Raw genomic sequence first — 13,380 nt, 5'->3', positions numbered from 1 at the left:
TCTGACAACAGAGAAATCTAAGAGGAAGGTCACTTTGTTTAGAACGTGACCTGGAACATATAAAACCTAATGAAAATATTCAGTGTACTATTTCCCCATTCTTTGCCTTTTGGACTTAAATCTCTCTTCTATTTAGGAACAATTGCAAAAGCTTTCTGAGGTTCGGTTTCTCATTGATAAAAAATGGAGAAAACAATACCTGATCATCTCACAGAGATGCAAGATGATAAAATACTTCAATTACAGAGCAGGGAGAATGAGAAAGAGAAAAGGAATGTTGACTGAGTAGTAAATGGCAGGTCTGTACCAGTTATTCTCCTCCCCCTTTGCAGATTGGTGACAAGAGGACAGACTCAGCATCAGGAGACTGTGTAATATGAACAGTGAGATATTAGATGAGTCATTAATATCTCTAAGAAATTCTGTTGGGATTTGACAGTGAGGGAGATTGTTACATTGTCTCATAACCTAAGTTGGTCATTTATATTGAGACTCAAATATGTCAGTTGCTATTAACAAAGTTTATGAAGTTAAAAACTACTAGGAAGTATGAAATTTTGGTGATGGTCACTGATGATGATTATTTCCCTGGACTGAACGCCTCTAGATCCATGTTCCAGTCTCACGTCCTTGGGATTTGTGGTGAGCACAATGGTGGTATCTACAGAAAACATGTTTTGTTCCTTGAATTCCATCTCCCTTAGCCACTTAGAAAGCCAGCTTCTGGGGTCACAATAAGATTCAGGTCCAACATATCACTACATGTCTATCATCAAATGACCAGATGGCCTTGCACAACTTCTTAGAGTCTTTTAGCACTTCTGAGTAACATTTATTCCATATAATATGGTCATTTGCAGGTACCACTGAGAACCTCGTTGTCATCATACCTACAATTTTGTATGGGTCAGTGGCTTGTTAGTTTTGCTTACCAGGGTTATTTTGTATAACAGAGCTTAGTAGCATATGTGGCTGATCAAGAAGTTTGGTACTAAGAAGATGAGGTCAGAAACTGGGAACCTGGGTCCCGGTTCTCAATCACATTTTTTGCTATATGGCCTTGAGGAAATCACTAACTCCTTGAGTTGCAACTTCTTCATTCACAGAAAGCTGATAATAAGCTCTGATTCACTGGCACGTCATGATGTAAAATGACATAATGCATATAACAGCACTAGGAAAATAGTGAAGAGATTTGCAAGTGCAAAGCACTTTTGTAACACTACTACTAAGAGTACTTATTTTTTTTGAGTCAAATTATTTTCGGCAGTTGAGCTGAGCACGGTGATCACAGGAAGACGGGGACATTTATGTGTGAATATTCAGCTTTTCCAGTAAGAAGATAGAAGCTCCACCACTGAAAACTCCAAAATACGAGCCTCAGCCTTGCTCCTTTTATTTCTCTCAGATGATTAGATGTACAGTATATAAGAATGTGGGCTCTACAACACATCTTTGCTTTGTCACCTTCCAGAAATTTGACTTTGGTCAAGTGATGTAACAACCTCTTTGGGCCTCCTTTTCCTTATCTGCCCAATGGATATTTGTTCAGCAAATATTTCTTGAGGACTTCCAGATTCAGGTACACTTTCCAGAGCTGGAAGACAGGAACGCACCAAGGGAAAGAGGGAAAGAAGGGAGGAAGTGGCTGAACAAATGTAGGACATAATGAGGTAATTTTTTAAGAAAGGGATATCCAGGGTGAAGGATATATGAGGGATGATCTTTTGTAGGATTCTTCTTCTTGTAACATCTCTGTAAATTTGAAATTGTTTCCAAATACTTGTTTTTAAAAGAAAAAACAGGGGCAAATTCCTAAGTCATGTGTTGCATAGAGCCAGAGCCTGCATCCAACAGCAGTTTGAACATCTGGAAGCAAACTCTGGCTTTTATGTTGCTTCCTGATCATTCATTAGGACCACAGAGAAACTCAGTGGGGTTGAACAATTTTTCCATTTAGAATTCTTAAAATCATTTCTCTAGTAATGTTTGCATGGCTATCAGAACTTCTGGCACAAAATAGGTATCACATAAAGGCTTATGTTTTTCTTTTCCCCAAACAGGTATACATGAATGATGGACATCATTTGCCTTATGGGATCAGTTCTTATGCCTGTGTGAATAGTCTTTACCGTGGTGTTTCTTATAACGTGACGGCTGGAAAATTTGCGTCAAAATGAGGTGGTAGCACGATATAGTAGCCAAGAGCATGGACTGCAGAACAAAACTACCTGCGTTCAAATCCCAGGCCTGCCACTTATTAGCACTATGTCCTTGGGCAAACAACTCTGCCCCCATTCCTCACTTGTAAAATACAGATAACAAAATGCAGTAGTTTGCCTTGTAAGAAGTTAACATTTATAAAATGCTTAAAACAGTGTCTGGTATGTAATAAACATTATATAAGTGTTTGTTAGAAAAATTAAAATTGCCTCCAGAAAGGAAGGCTTGATACAATGCAAATTGCTGGGTCCCACTCATGACTGGATGAATAAGAATCTCTTGAGACTGTAGCATTTTAACAAGCTCTCCAGATGATTCTTAGAAAGACTGAAGGTTGAAAGCCACTGTTTTAGTTATTAGGAGGCTTGAGGAACTGATTCCACTGAGGCAGCTAATACAGTAAATCAAACTTTACTTTTAAGTCAGTATCTTAGGTCTAAAAAATCCCCTAATCCATGTGGGAAATTTCTCCCCAAATCAAATTAAGTGAACCAATAAAACATGCTTCTGGAATGATTAGCATCTCAAATTATGGTTCTAAGTCTGCCGGTCTCCTTGACTTGTTTTTTCCAGGTGGCTTCTCTTCCTTGATCAGTTTCCCCAGGATAAATGTTGCTCACTGTCTATATCTTTGCTTGTCTGAGGAATGGATGTAAATGGGCCTCCTGGGAGTTTGGAGTACTTTGGGATACAGCCCTTCTCCCTAAATTACCCAGTCTAGTCTCTGTGCATCGTGGAGAAATGCTCTAATAGGAAATGCCAATGAAGCATGATAGTTTTAGCAATTTTTTTTTGCCAGAGGGAATTTAGAGCTGCTGCAGAAAAGTAGTTAGCTTCCACATTTATTTTGTCGTTGAAGTCAATTTCTACAGTTAAACTGAACGCTTTTATGAAGTACAAAAGACGAGACTATAATTTGAGGACAGTTTGTCCTGTTAAAGGTAACAAAACCCCCAGAGGCCTAGGCACCGGCTTCAAGGCATGTGTACAGTAAGTCCCTCACATACTAACGAGTTCTGTTCTGAGAGTGCATTTGTAAGTCCAATTTGTTCGAAAGTCCAACAAATTCAGCCTAGGTATCCAACTAAGACAATCAGCTACCTAGTACTGTACTGTTATAGGTTTATAATACTTTTCACATAAATAATACATAAAAAACAAACACAAAAAATAAAGAAACATTTTCAATCTTACAGTCCAGTACCTTGAAAAGTGCAGTAGTGCAGTACAACAGCTGGCATCCAGGGGCTGGCATCACGTGAACAGGCAAGAAGAGTTACTGACTGGAGGAGGGAGAGGAGGTGGGAGATGGGAGAGCTGAAGGATCCTCAGCAATAGGAGATGGAGGGCAGGCTGCAATGTCACTCACGCCTGACGTGGATGGCACAGGTTCTGGTTCCTTGCTGGATTCAATTCTGTCTACCCTCTTGAAAAAACGATCCAATGATGTCTGGGTAGTAGCACATTTGCACTTTGAAAGTTTGCAACTTGAAGGTTCGTATGTAGGGGACTTGCTGTATGTGAGCCCAGAGGAGGCACTGGAACCACACTTCCAGCTTCTGTTGCCCCCGAGAAGCAGTGACTTTGGGACCTTAAGGCCTCAAAGGGACCCAGTAAAGGTATTCACTATTTTTATAGATGAAGTTCATAACTGACATAGTACAAATATTATTTTAACCACTAAACTGGCATTAATAATTATCATCATCATCATCACCATCATCATCAAATAATAATTATTATGGGCTGAATTGTGTTCCCCCAAACTCCCTGTGTTGAGGTCCTAACCCCCAGTATCTCAGAATGTGACCATATTTGGTAATAGATTCTTTGAAGAAGTAAATGAGGTCATTAGAGGAGATCCCAATCCAGTGACTGGTGTCTTTACAATAGAGAGGAAATTTGGATACATATAGTCACAGAGGGCAGACCACGTGAAGACACAGGGAGAAGACGGCCATCTACAAGCCAAGGAAAGAGGTTTCAGTAGAAACCAACCCTGCCGACACTTTGATCTTGGATGTCTAGCCTTCACAACTGTGTGGAAATAGATTTCTGTTGTTTAGGTCTCCAGTCTGTGGTACTTTGTCATGGCCGCCTTAGAGAACTAATACAATAATAATGCACCAGTACCAACATTTCATAGCCCTTTATATTTTACCAAAGATTTGTATGATCTCATTAAAATTCACACACACAGACACACACACTCACACACACCCAAAAGGATGTGAATGCCTACTCTGAGAGAGGCACATTAATATCATCAGTGCCATTTTACAAATGAAGAAACTAAAGCCTAGAGAGGCTTGGTGAATGGCATGAAGTTCCACTATTAATTAGCAATGAAGACACAAACTACATCTAGGTCTTCTTACTAAAAGGATCACACTCTCCACTTGGCTTTCCAGGGCCACCTGCTCCCCAGGATCTTGGCTCTATGTGTCTCTGGATAGGAGGAGACAGTAGATGCAGTGTCTACATCTAGACTGACCCCTTTAGGTCTGGAAGTCAGTGAGCAGCTGAGGCATCTGCAGGGACAATTTCTGACAATTGAGGGCCCTCGCTGCCTTGGTCACCAACCCTGTTGGGACAGAGGAAGCATTAGGGGCTTACCCAAGAGCTGTGCTCATCATAAAAAAAAAACCTCCCTGTTCCTTTAGTACTTTCACCTTTGGTTGGAAGGGTGGCATTAACTGAGGATTTCTCCTGCTTCTTTTTCTTATTTATTTTTTTTTTTTAAGAGTTTCATCTTATTTATTTATTTATTTACTTATTTTTGTGGTACGCGGGCCTCTAACTGCTGTGGCCTCTCCCGCTGCAGAGCACAGGCTCCGGACGCGCAGGCTCAGCGGCCATGGATCACGGGCCCAGGCGCTCCGCGGCACGTGGGATCTTCCCAGACCGGGGCACGAACCCGCGTTCCCTGCATCGGCAGGCGGACTCTCAACCACTGCGCCACCAGGGAAGCCCCTTTCTTATCTTTTTAAAAAAATTAATTTATTTATTTATTTTGGCTGCATTGGGTCTTCGTTGCTGAGCGTGGGCTTTCTCTAGTTGTGGCGAGCGGGGGCTACTCTTTGTTGCGGTGCGCAGGCTTCTCATTGTGGTGGCTTCTCTTGTTGCGGATCATGGGCTCTAGGAGCACGGGCTTCAGTAGTTGTAGCACGCGGGCTTCAGTAGTTGTGGCTCATGGGCTCTAGAGCACAGGCTCAGTAGCTATGGCTCATGGGCTTAGTTGCTCCGTGGCATGTGAGATCATCCTAGACCAAGGCTCAACCCCGTGTCCCCTGTATTGGCAGGTGGATTCTTAACCACTGCACCACCAGGGAAGTCCCCTCTCCTGACTTTCAATGACTTTTTGAGTCCGAACTTGAAAGGGATTAGAAACCAAAATACTGGTGGCTTCTTTATCTAAATTTTCTTACAACTGAGGCTCTGTCTCTGTTGGGTTAATGGAGAATGCCTGAGAGATTACTCTTTGTTCTGTCTCATTTTCAGAAACTGTATTGCCAGCTGCTCAGGTGAGGGAGGTATGTGTTTGTGATTGTTTGTGTACCTAGAGCGGGGGGTTCCAGTCAGATGTTGTGGGTGTTTTGCAGCAAATGTGTATTATCCTCAATTGTCCCATGCGGTAATGCAGACATTGTCCACTGTGAAACACTGATCAATTTGTTCTCTTCTGGAAAGCCTCTCTCTCACCTCCTTTTCCAAATGAATCCTACTTAGACATTCATGCTTGATTCCCATTCAGTCTCTTTCTCAGTATTTTCCTGAAAATTTCAAATACTGTGAATTCCTACATTCAGTGTCATAAAATGTTCAACTTAATTATATAATGCCAATTTACATTAAATAAAGCAATGTTGGTGAGGTTATCTACCAACGCTGTGCACAGCCTCTTAATATATACTTGAGACCATGAACCTGAGACTCATTTCTTTTGACCTCTTCATTAAGACTCTAAACTCAGCAGAATTCATGTGGCAATTTATCAAGCACTGTTTTATGCCACTAAACCAATTACCATCTCAAAATATTGCCTTGTTCTCGCATCACTGTTGAAATTTCCATGTATTTATATCTTTCCTGACAATTAAATTGCAATCTTCTTGTAGGCGTTTTGTCCCTGCCAAGGGTAAGTGTTTGATAGATCATTGTATTACTTTTCTGTGTTGTAATATCAAATTGTCACAAACATAGTAGCTTAAAACAACACAAATTTATTATCTTATAGTTTGGTAGGTCAAATGTCTGACACAGGTTTAGTAGAATCGAACCAAAGTGTGAGCAGGGAGGTTTTCTGGATGCTCTAGGGATGAATCCATTTCCTCGCTTATTCATGTTGTTGGCAGAATTTCGTTCTTTGCAGTTTTAGGGCTACAGTCCATGTTGCTGGCTGTCAGCTGAGGGTATTTACCAGTTTCTAGTGGCTTCTAGGTTTCTTGAATTCTCTGGCTCATGCCCTCCCTCCATCTTTGTGGCATTTTTTTTTCTTTTTTTTCTGTGGTACGCGGGCCTCTCACTGCTGTGGCCTCTCCTGTTGCGGAGCACAGGCTCCGGACGCGCAGGCTCAGCGGCCATGGTTCACGGGCCCAGCCGCTCCGCGGCATGTGGGATCTTCCCGGACAGGGGCACGGGTCAGCCACTGCGCCACAGGGAAGACCTGTGGCATTTCTTTGAGTGACTTTTCTTCCTTCTTCTTCCGTTTTTGAAGGACTCGTGTGATTACATTAGATCCACCTGCATAATCCAGTATAGTCTTCCTGCTTTAAGATCAACTGATTCACAACCTTAACTCCCTTTTGCCTTATAATGCAATGTATTCACAAGTCCCAGGGATTAGGATGTGAACATTTTGGGGGGCCATTTTTCTGCTCACCACAATCATCAACTGTGGGTAATTACAAGGATGAGATCCTGTGTTGCTTCTGGGGTCTGAAATTCTGCTTTAGGCAATTCTGAACACGAATTGCATTCAGCCACAGAGCTGGAACTTTCTGAAGAAGTGACCAGCTCTTAGCTTCTGTATGTACAAGGAAAAACTACTTCTGATCCTTTAGGAACAAGGACTATAAACGTAAAGAAGCCCACAGGGCTGCCCCCCTTAACACTAAGGATGGTGCCTATGAAATGTCTCCAGGAGACACAGACTCCTCACCCTTGAAATCTTTTCCAAGTGGAAGCTCTAAAACAGTACCAAACTCTCATTTCCTTATGATGATGTTAAAAGATATATTTTATCCAAAAAGATCAAAAATAAATATGGTGAAGTAAGAGCAAGGGTTTATTATTGTTATTATTTATGTTTACCCCAAATCCAACTATGCAGTCTGATGCCTGATGGGACTCTTGTTTCTCTGCACTGTGTCCTGGCTGTACAGCCCCTTCTGTTAGTATCGAAACATATCCTTCTAAAAGGGCAGATTCTTCTTTTTATTGCAGGGCAAAGAAAGCAAGAAGAAACTGAGGGTTTCTTCTCGATGTATGGTTAATCGAGGAAGGTAAAGTTGAAGGTACTTTAAAATAAAACCGGGGCTGGGGGATGACTTCAGTAAACCCAGCTCTCAGGGAAACCATTAAGGAGTTATAATCATTCTACAGGGGCTTCCTTCTAAGCCCCTGTAAGCCCCAGTGCCGGCCACAGACTGGGTTTGGCACAGCAGGTAAACAAGCTGCCATTGCCAATCATGCTGCAGAGAAAACTGGGATCACGTGGGCTGGGAGAGGGCCCTGGAGGTCATCTAAATCCAACGGATTGCAAGGCCAAGGGTAAGTACATTCATAAAAAGGTGTATTGGTCACTGGCATATTCCAGGCCCTGTTCCAGGTTTGGGGTGTCATAACAGCAGTCCTCAGCATCAATAAACTTACAGCTTTGTGAAAACACAGACAACTAAAATATTTACTCAGCAGACAATGCTGTGTGCTCAGCTGGAGGTAGCACAGCTATGGAAGCTCAGCGGAGAGTCTAATCTTTGTGTTTAAGAAAATCTTCCTGGAGAAAATGATGGTTCAGTTAAGTGTTGAAGGGCAAGTGGAGATGATGAGCAAACAGAGATGGGGTAGGCATTTGAATCAGAGGCAACAGAGCAGGAAGTGCTGGAGGAGGTAAAGTCTGGTGAGGTAGAGAGAACCAAGTCATTAGAAACCTTATTACAAGAGGGCAAGAAGCTTGTGCTAAGGCTCTAATCATGTCCCGTATGGATTTTCCTATGTAAAATGTGGAGGATGGTAAGGAAACAAAATTGATGGCAGGGAAATAGTTACTGCACTCTCACAATAGTTCAGGGAAGAGATATTACTCTGGTGAGACAGTAGTGTTAAGGAGGAAGGTTAATTAATCCTGGGAATTTGGTGGCAGGACAAGGTGTGGAGTGTAGATGGGGGAAGAGAGGGCACTGGTGAAGCGGAGAGGAAAGTGAAGTATGACTACCAGGTTCTTGCATTTTGTGGATGAATGGATGGCTGGTGACTGAATTAGCTTACAATAATTCAAGAAAAGTATGATGCTTAGCATAAATTGTGGTTAGTAAAGACATAGTTTTAGTTAAGCTTCAATGATTCAAGATGTACAGAGAGACACAGGCTAGCTCAAGTGAAGGGAGGGGTTATTATAAGATATGTACAGGGCTTCCCTGGTGGCGCAGTGGTTGAGAGTCCGCCTGTCGATGCAGGGGACATGGGTTCGTGCCCCGGCCCGGGAAGATCCCACATGCCGCGGAGCGGCTGGGCCCGTGAGCCATGGCCGCTGAGCCTGCGCGTCTGGAGCCTGCGCTCCGCAACGGGAGAGGCCACAACAGTGAGAGGCCAGCGTACCGCAAAAAAAAAAAAAAAATAGATATGTACAGAGCAGTAAGAAAATAAGAATCACACTGGAAATTTAGGAGCTCAAAAATCCCAGGAGACCTGGGTTTCATGCAGGCTATATGTCAGGCAGGGCTAGCACTTCAGCAGTAAGAATTTATAGATCCTCACTTTATAGCGCTGCTCACTGAGATGATTCTACCATGCACTGACGGCTGGTCTATTTCCTATTCGCTTCTAATAGGTCTTCTCACTCTCTACCCTGAATTTCATCTCAGCATTCTAACATTTCTGCTTTCTTGGGAATCTGGCTAACAAATTCTGCTGTGAGTACCTACAAAGGATGATGACAGCTTTTTTTCGGGACTCTAACACAGCATTTAGACATAGCTTAAGCAACAATCAGTATACCTTCCCTTTGCTCTTTTTACAGATGGAATTCTAGATCCAGTCTCCTCTTCACTCTTTTTCCTTCAGGTGGTAACATGAAATAGTCATGGTTAACACAAGTCAGTTACTTTCCATAAGACCCAACGTTACCCCAAAGTATTTCAAAGATAGTTCAAAAAAAACAGAATAATAATAGTAAGTTTTGGTCTTATTAATAATCGAATGATTTCTTAAAGACCCTGTTAAATCAACAACTGCTATGCTAAGGTTCTAATCCCTAGAGAAATATCCTCCTTAAACTCTGAGGCAATTTCAAAAGAATAAATCTGAATGATGACTCTTATGTAATCAGATGACCTTGATTCTGTCCCACGAACACTTTAAGAATCTTCAAGCTAAAAAAAAAAAAAAAAAAACAACTTCATGCTAGTGCTATGTTCACATATAGAGAAAAAACAGATATGATATATGTATGTATGTACGTATATATGTATAACACATACATTATCAGTTTGGCAGTCCAGGTTTAAAAAGTTTGAAGAATATAACTTTTTCACTGATCATTCTAAACTGAGGAAATATATCAGTAGAGAGGATGTATCAGAAAAATAAAAGACATGAGATTGGAAAATGTAACTAATTAAAAGGCACATAGTATCTTATTCCTGTATTGTCCTATAAAACTGATGAAAGAAACGTTTGTGGGTGTTTATGGTAAGCCTTTAGAATACTTATAAAACAAATGGATTTGTTGTTAAATTTTTTTAATCTTGATAAAATTAGGTATCTCTATAGCAACACAGGTGTTGCACTACATGCTTTGATCTGTAAATATATCAGGCTTTTTAAAGAATACAATATATAATACTGTAATTATACAACTTTGGTTTGTTCAGGCAATAGTTGGGTAAAATTCTTTCTATTTAAATTGAGTGATGTGATTTTTCAGTAAAGGAATGGCCCTTAACAGTTTAGTTTGGGAAGGTAAAAATGATTTACTTTATATCCTGTTTGGGAGTGCACATTTTTCTCTATAAAAGATACATACATACACACATGTGCACACATGCAGATGCACACAAAGATTTTGGAGAAAAAATATACCAAAAATTGTTCAGAGGGCTTCCCTGGTGGCGCAGTGGTTGAGAGTCCGCCTGCCGATGCAGGGGACGCGGGTTCGTGCCCAGGTCCGAGAAGATCCCACATGCCGCAGAGCGGCTGGGCCCGTGAGCCGTGGCCTCTGAGCCTGCACGTCTGGAGCCCGTGCTCTGCAACGGGAGAGGCCACAGCAGTGAGAGGCCCGCGTACCGCGAAAAAAAAAAAAAAAGTACGATACAAAAATTGTTCAGGAGGTTCTTTTTGGGTATGAGTGGTTTTTGATTTCCACTATACTCGTTGTTTTGAAACAAAAGAGGGCTAAACCTCCTTAGGCAGGGTCCTCGTGATTGAGGGAGAGCAGAGTGACATGGTATCAGTGCCCATTTTCAGTCCACTGCCTTTCCTGACATATTTCTACACATTGCATATTTGATTAAAGATACTGCCAACATTCAAGATGATATAAGTAACTGAATGCTTTGATAGTTTTTGCATTTCATTGCAAAAACTCACACTTTATGTCTCAAAGGATCTAATTATTTGGCTTTTTTAGTGAGTCAAGTAAAACGAACTAGGTTGAAAGTGTAGTGACAGGGGAATTAGTCCTGGCTTCCTGGAACGTTAAGTGGGTGTGTGAGTGCCTGGGTTAAGTGACTGAGTGAATCCCCGAATCCTGATTCACACTGTGGCCAACACCCACCAGCTCCCCTCATCCGGTGAGAGTCAGCGAGTCAACAAAGAGCAAAGAATGACACAAGGAGGTATGTGAGACACGGATAGCCTGAGGGACAATTTTATCTTTTATTATATTAGTACATTTACACTAATATTATCTGCTCAAATTATATAGTCTTTGGTCATGCATAATTACTGTATCCATTTCAGCAGATTGATTAATAAATATACTTAAAAGCATTTCTAAAGCTATGTTTTTAACAAAAGAACTTTATTTCCAGGCCTTTATCTCCTTTAATTGGCACTTTCCTGTTCACAAGTTAAAATAATTATACCACAGCACTAACTCAGAACAAATATTTGGCATGCATTTGAAGATGACAAAGTAAGAAGATAGCAGATAGAGAAGTGATTTGTTTACGAGGAAATTCTGACAACAGATTCTTAAGTTCTCGTGAAACATGTGGGCATAGAGGGAGAAGTGTAGTTATAGATTCTATGTGTGATCTGAAGTGTAGACTCCATCTGAAATACCAAAGCATTTAATACTAGAAGTTCCAATCAAGTATTTTGCTCCTGATGAAATGTAAGGAAAACATATAGCACAGAAAAGAATGACTTTTTACAAGTGTGTCATTGAAACCGTTGGGCCATTTTAGGTAAATGGATTTAGAATTTTCCTCCTTTATTCTGTTTTGACTATATTGAGTACATGGGGTTATTTTAAGGTCTGCTGCTTATTTTGCTTCTGCAGATGAGATCTCAGAACGTCATTTACTGCTTGGTTTCTATCAACTAACCTATGATGAATGTCACTTTCATAAAATAAGAAAACAGCAGGCATGAAAGATGGGTTTTCCAATTGTCTTTATTTCTCTGCAGAAATAAAGACTCTTCAGAAAGCAACACTTCAATGCTAGAAGATATACATTACATAAAATTTTTTCCTCAGACCACAGACCTCAGTCTCTTTTCACACAGATCATTGTAAGGTAATTTCAATTGCGATGAACCTCACTTAAACAAAAATTGCTGATAAGAAAATGTGTTTTCTGATTATCTTACTTTTAAGTCATTCAATTTTGAATAATTTGTACTTATCCATGCTATATTCCACTTTATTTTAAATTAATTTTACTTCATATTTGTGATAAAATTATTTAATAATAGAGTTGTGATCATGACCCAATGTCAACTGAATCTTTTAGGTTCTCCCTGATTTCTGACTCAGATGACTTTGCAGTATTCCCAGCCTGGGTAAGGTGTTCATGTACTCTGCAATCTGTGCAAAGGTGTGGCTTTGAATACATATTAATAGTAGTCCATGCTAAATATAATTACTTCTGTTAAGTAAATTCATCAGGTGTACTTTCCTACTGATCACTTCTTGTTGAATCATACAACTCTTATTACACCAAAAAACCCCAAAATATCCCTCAATTATGTAGACACAATCTAAGTATATTTTAAAATAAATCACTGCAATCTCTTATTAATGAATTCTATATTAATCCCTCTCCTTCTTGAAGGAAAATTAATATTTGGTATATCTCATTAAGTATAAATTAATTTTCAAAACCACTGATATTACAGAATTATAATTATCTAATAGCTGAACTACTACTACTGCTCTTTTAATCAAAATCAGATACCTCATTTACCTACTGTATTGTCAGGCAACCTTTCTGATTTTAAAGCTTAGGATACTGGATTATATTTCTTTGAAATTTCTTTGAAATTTTCAAAATTAATAAAATATCCATTCATTCTATGCAACATATAGATTACTGGTTTTGAGTTCAGGCTCTGAAAACAGGCTACCTGAGTCCAAAACCTGGCTGTACAAATTGCTAGCTATATTAACTCAGTTACTTCATCTCTCTGTAACTTGATTTCTCTTTTTTATCTGTAAACTAAGGTTTAGTGAAAGTACATACCTCATATAGCTGTTGTAGAGTATAAGTGATACAGTACGTAAGGACTTAGAATATTTCTTGAGCACGTCTACCAAAAGAAGGACCTTTGTTTATGGCATGGACAGTAGACAGACTTAAGGTAGACTGCTAAGTATCCATATTAAAATATTTATACCAAGGAAAGAGAAACACAGCATGAGAAAGGATTAAAATGCCACAAAGGGTTAATGGGACTTTTCATTAACCAATGTGGCCAGGGCAGACCCAGTTT

At 40.2% G+C, this 13,380-nt stretch overlaps 1 protein-coding gene across 9 annotated transcripts in view; it reads right to left on the bottom strand.

Annotated features, from left to right (window-relative positions):
- The window catches only part of DPP10 (dipeptidyl peptidase like 10), a 1,311,492-nt gene that overhangs the window by 252,424 nt on the left and 1,045,688 nt on the right, over window positions 1-13,380 (bottom strand). The window contains exon 7 of one of the 9 annotated variants that reach the window (XM_032638356.1): window positions 8,361-8,375. The exons of the other annotated variants lie outside the window; for them this stretch is intronic. Coding sequence (XP_032494247.1) covers window positions 8,361-8,375 — 15 coding nt within the window. The remainder of the gene's footprint in view (window positions 1-8,360; window positions 8,376-13,380) is intronic. 9 annotated transcript variants of the gene reach the window in all.

The sequence above is a fragment of the Phocoena sinus genome, chromosome 7 (assembly GCF_008692025.1).
Source record: "Phocoena sinus isolate mPhoSin1 chromosome 7, mPhoSin1.pri, whole genome shotgun sequence".
Classification (NCBI taxonomy): domain Eukaryota; kingdom Metazoa; phylum Chordata; class Mammalia; order Artiodactyla; family Phocoenidae; genus Phocoena; species Phocoena sinus.
The sequence above is the reverse complement of the archived record's forward strand: the minus strand, read 5'-3'. Positions and strand labels throughout refer to the sequence as shown.